We start from the raw sequence: 5,497 nt of genomic DNA on the forward strand, positions 1-5,497 counted from the left end.
AAGGTGCATTTGAGTCACCCTGCTGTGCTCAGGCTTTACGTGTGCCAAGAAGCTGATGTCCCCACGAGAGGAAGCCCTGGTATGAGCACATGAAGTAGATTGAGAGGAAGAGGAAGAAGCAGCAATAAAAATTCTCCTAATTAGCCCCTCCAGATTCTGACAATAAGCTGGTGAAGCTGAGACCACGTGCTTTACTTATTTTTATCAGAGGAGGGTCTTGGTTTCTCCTAAATGTGTTTGCCTGCTCTAGGCTCTCCCCGTGTGTGATTTCCCCAGCTTCTCTCCAGGGGAGAGCTGCTTTTCATTGCGGTGCAGTCAAAGGCTGGATGTGTACAATGAAAGGCGCTGCCGGAATAGCTGTGGGCACTGTGATGAATTCTTTATCTCTGAGCATCTTTTCTAAGAGGCACTCGCGGCAGCCACGCTGACTTGTTGCCCACAGTCAGTTCCTAAAATAACAACACCACAGGCTGAGCTGTAGCTGAGCTGCTTCTTCACATCTTGCTGTGCTGGTATAAAAGGTTTCAGCTCAAGGAATTGAGACCCTTGTTGGTAACAGCATTGTCTTTTACTCCACTCCAGCTTTACCCCACTCCCCTGTGCAGTAACTAGCCCCCCATCCGCTGTGTGTTACAGCAACTGAAACACCCCAACCTGGTGAACCTGCTGGAAGTGTTCAGGAGGAAGCGGAGGCTGCATCTGGTCTTCGAGTACTGCGACCACACCGTTCTCCATGAGCTGGACAAGCACCCCCGGGGGTGAGTAAGTCTCTCACTGGGAGCTTTGAGCAAAGGAGTCAGGGGGTGTCTGTGTCATTGCTGCTCTGCAGTTTTCAGAGGAATTTCATTAATTACAGGAGAGATTTCTCAGCCCAGTGCCCAGGACATGCTCTGTTACTGTGGTTTAGCAATGACATCCAAAATAATTGTGTGTGAGCCCACATCCTGCACAGTGCTGCTCACCAAGGAGACCGGAGCGCTGAGCCTGAGCGTTTGGATGATTTTTGGCTGGCTCTGCACCAGCAAACCCCAGTTGCTTGGGAGTGTCCTGTGTCTCGCTGCAAAGAGGTTTGGGCTGCTGGGGGAGGCGGGCAGGGGGCTGGGACATGCAGCCCTCCTTCCTGCTGCTCCCCAGGTGCAGAGCCAGGCTGTGGGCACTGCGGCAACGTGTCTCAGCACCCAAAACATACAGTCTGTAGTGAAGTCACTGATGACGCGTATGACAGACCAGTGACTTGTAGCCCTGCTGAGGAGTGTGTATTGGCTGGCAGGAGTCCCCAGGAGCTATGCCTGCACCTCTCCGCACAGCTTCAGGTCAGATACCCTCTTCTTTAAACAGGCACTTGCACGAAGCATGAGCTGCACGGCTGAAAAAACATTCCCCAGGACAGAGTTTGTTCCTTTGACACGTTACAAACGACACTCCCACTCAATGCATTGTCTCTAATTATTCACAGTGACTTGGTGCTGTGGAAATGCTAAGCAGAAGTTCATAAATCATTTTATAGGCCTGGAGCTAAATGAATTGCCTGCAGGAGACTAATTTGGGGTTGAGTAAACAAGACCCTGTTGTTCTCTTTCTCCCTGATGTGGAGCTCTAGAAGGAGAACGGAGTATGCAGATAGCAAATGGCTTTGTGAGCTGGTGAGCAGCTTTCTGCCCAGTTTGAACCTGTTCACCTGGAATCTGAAGAGAGGATGGATAACCCTCTTTGAAGAAAATACTTCACATTTGCTTTCTATTCATCAGAACAACTCCAGGGGGAACGAACATGTAACACCTGGTTGCATACTTTGCTTTTGATCTTTGCCACCGCAGATGGTCGAGTCTTTTGTGGTCAGGATTAAGATGGGTGGGCAGACACCTCTTTGCCCCATGTTTCCAGGTAATTTGACCAACTTCATCCCCTTGTCAGGCTGTCAGTGCAGCACTCTCATCATTCTAGGATGTTTCTGTGAGGGAACTCCAGCGTTGCAACAGCAGTGTCGGTGCAAGACCTTCAGCAGTGACAGCAGAAGGTGCCTTAGAGAAAAAGCCAGGCTTCCTGCATATTGGTTTGGTTTGTTTTTTCTTTATGATGAATCATAAGCTTTTCAGTGTTAAACACATGAAATAAAATTGGATTTGAGCTTGCAAGCGCCAAGATTGTCACCTCTGCCTTTCCTGGGATTGTTGAAGACCGTTACAGACAGCCAAGGAGGTTTAAGAACTGTTGCACAGTAAGTGAAAGAGAGGAGGCTGGATCTGTAACAGAGGTTTTCTTTCTCTGAAGTGTTTGCCAGCCGTTGGAGGGAAGGAGAGGAGATGCAAAACAAAGTAGAGCTTTCTACTCTTGTAGGAACATCCTTCCCTGTCCCATTTTGTCCTCTCTGGACAGTCAGTGACATGAGAGCATTGCAAGTCATGCATCTATACCACGGACACTCCACCTCCTCCAACGCTGTGTGGCTGCAGAGGCAGAAAGGCCTGCTGGCATTTCAGGATTGCCGGGAAGCGCGGATGCTAAGCACAGCCGTGAGACAGGATTTGACACGGACTTGCACGCACTGATGGTGGTCATCGGTTGGCAGGCCTCATGCTGGCTGTGACTGAGCGGTATCAGACGCTCTGACACGCTCTTAGCTGCCGTAAATCCCTAGATCTTGTTGCGCTGACTGGGTTTGGAAGTGGTGTTGACATTCCCTTTGATGCTCCTGCGATGGTTGAAGGGTGACCTCACAGAAGAGCGTTGCTTTCTGCAGTGAGGTGCAGGCAGAGCTCAGCTCAGCTCTGAGACGTGGGAAGAGGTACAAACAGCCTCCACCAGCAGCAGCCCAGCGTGACTGGTTTCCTGCAATGGAAGATCAACAAACAGAGGGTTATTATGTATTTCTTGTAACTTATTTATAGCAAGAAAATGTAGCTAGTGAGGTTTTTTTTCTGAGTTTTCTGACTTGTTCCCTGGTGGTTTTGCTCGGAGATCCCTGCACAATGTTAGCACAGCACTCAAAGGCCTCCTCTTCCTTTTTCCTGTAATAGTGAAGTTGTTTTTAATGCCCAAAATAAAAATTGTGCTTTTTTAAAACAGGATGCCGGAGCATCTAGTGAAGAGCATAACCTGGCAGACCCTCCAAGCTGTGAACTTCTGCCATAAACACAATGTAAGTACCCTACACATCGCTAATGATTGCTGCAACGTGGCTTTGGAGGTTAAGGAGGTGCTGTTGCCATTTTCCTGATTACAGAGCCTTCATGGGACAAAGTCGGATGAAATTTCCTCTTTTCAACAGGAAACATACATCTGAAATACGAGTGTGTGCCCACAACAGCTGCGTTTACTGTGACACAGGTCCCTTGGGTTTGCTGCCAAGGAATGATTTGCATTAATGACTTTAGACAAGCTTCCAGTCTGAGCAAGAATATAATCCTTGAGTGTTCCCTGTGCCATGCGTTACAACTGACATTTAAAAAACTGGCTTAACGTCTGATCAGCTGAGATCTAAGCAAACTGCTGCTGATTTCACAGAACATCCTGTTGATAGTCACAGGCGTTGAATCATGTCAACACCTAAAAGGTTTCAAAAATCAGACACAGTGAACTGGTTTTAGAACCCCTCCTCTGCTTTCTGGGGGGAAATGTGCATGGCAAATATTTTGTAGAAAGCAGTGAGGATGCTTTAAGAAGCAGGGAAGGAATGGAACATTTTGGAGAAGTTCCTTAGGCAAACTTATCTGTAATTGTCTTTGTTTTTGTTTATCTGCCAATATTTTGAGCTTTAAGAGTCGGGCAGGAGATCGCTGTGGAATGGGTGTTTTGTCTTTGCTGGGAGAATTATGTCCAGCTGAGCCACAGGAACTTGGCCGTAAGTCTGTCCTGCTTCCAGGATTTGTTGTTTTGCTGCTTCTTTCTGTTCACCCACTCAGTCTGAAAAATTTAATGGAGTTTTAAAGCCAAGGGAACAACGAGATGCTGCAGTCTGACGTGCTGTAGATCACAGGTAATGAGGTTTTATGGAGCTGTCCTTTGTGGAACTCCACGACACTGGTTTAACAAGCAGCATTTCAGTCCTCAGGAGGAGATAAAATAATTTACCACCAGTTTAGCTAGGAAAAGTCCGAGGTGTTTGAGCTGAGGTGACGGTAGGGGAGGGACAATGTGAGCTGGACCCTGGTGATTCTGGTAGAGCACACCATAGGCAGAAGAAATCAAGGTCTCCACTGGCTTAATCAGCAGAAACTCCTTCCCGAGCCCAAATTGGATCGTTGCGAACCTTCAGCAGGCAGGGTGACTTCTCCAGAATCACAGAGCTGCTCACGTTGGAAGGGACCTCTGGAAATCATGTAGCCCAGCCCTCCCACTGCAGCTGAGTCAGCTGTAGCAGGCTGCTCAGAAATTTTTCCATTCAGGGCTTGAATATCTCCAAGGATGGAGGTTCCACAAACTCTCTGGGCAACTTGTTTGTGTGTTTGGCCACCCTCACAGTCAAAATGAAAACTGTTTACGTTTAAATGGAATTTCCTGTGTGTTCAGTCTGTGCCCATTGCCTCTTGTCCTCTCACCGGACACCACTGAGGAGAGCCTCAGTCTTCTTTACTTCTTCCCATCAGGTATTTATACACACTGATAAATCTCCCCAGAGCCGTCTCCTCCAGGCTGAATGGTGGTCCCAGCTCCCTCAGCCTTTCCTTGGATGTCAGATACCCCAGTCCCCTGATCATTTTCCTGGCCCTTCACTGGAGTCACCCCAGTGTGCCCCCACCTTCCTTCTGCTGAGGATCCCAGAGCTGGACACAGCGCTCTGGATGTGTCTCACCTGTGCAGAGTAGCGGGAACACCAGGCGTACTCTGGCATTTACAAGGATAGATGAAGTCCCACATCTCAAGTTACACCAGGGAAGGTTTAGGCTGGATATTAGGAAAAAATTCTTCACTGAAAGAGTGGTCAAACATTGGAACAGGCTACCTAGGGAGGTGGTTGAATCACCCATCCCTGGAGGTGTTCAAGAAACGTGTAGATGTGGTGCTTAGGGACATGGTTTAGTGAGTTAGGTGGTGTTGGGTTGGACTTGATGATCCTTGAGGTCTTTTCCAACCTTAATGATTCTATGATTCTATGATCTAAACTACAGCCTACAGCTCCTCTGTGAGCTTTGCCATCTTGTCCCCTGGATTGCCAGTAAATCCGGTTCATGGGATTGGCCCGAGAACTGATCCCGGTGGGCCCTGTTGCACAAAAGCGCCTCTCATTAGCATCTCCCCATGTATTCATAAAACCGAGCCCCGTGTTAGGAGTGTGTTACACGTAGGTGTATCAGGTGAGTTGCATTTGCAGAGGGCCAGGTTAACAACAATCCTTGCTATGCAAACCTCGCTCCTCCTGCTGGCTGGTTCCCAGCTGGTTCTGCAGAGCTACCTCGGTGCTGTGCGGGTGACACAGAGCCACGCAGCAGGAGCTGGGAGCCTGAAGGGATAGATGGCTATAGGCAGGGGAAATGTTCTGTCCAGGAGGACATGGGTT

General features: G+C 48.6%; 1 protein-coding gene across 1 annotated transcript in view; it reads left to right on the plus strand.

Annotated features, from left to right (window-relative positions):
- Positions 1-636: 636 nt before the first annotated feature.
- The window catches only part of CDKL1 (cyclin-dependent kinase-like 1 (CDC2-related kinase)), a gene marked incomplete at its 5' end in the record, with an annotated part of 11,224 nt that continues 6,363 nt past the window's right edge, over positions 637-5,497 (plus strand). The window contains 2 exons of the mRNA XM_010074266.1: positions 637-758; positions 3,067-3,139. Of these exons, the coding sequence (XP_010072568.1) occupies positions 637-758; positions 3,067-3,139 (195 nt within the window). The remainder of the gene's footprint in view (positions 759-3,066; positions 3,140-5,497) is intronic.

This window comes from Pterocles gutturalis, unplaced genomic scaffold, assembly GCF_000699245.1.
Source record: "Pterocles gutturalis isolate BGI_N339 unplaced genomic scaffold, ASM69924v1 scaffold13842, whole genome shotgun sequence".
Lineage (NCBI taxonomy): Eukaryota > Metazoa > Chordata > Aves > Pterocliformes > Pteroclidae > Pterocles > Pterocles gutturalis.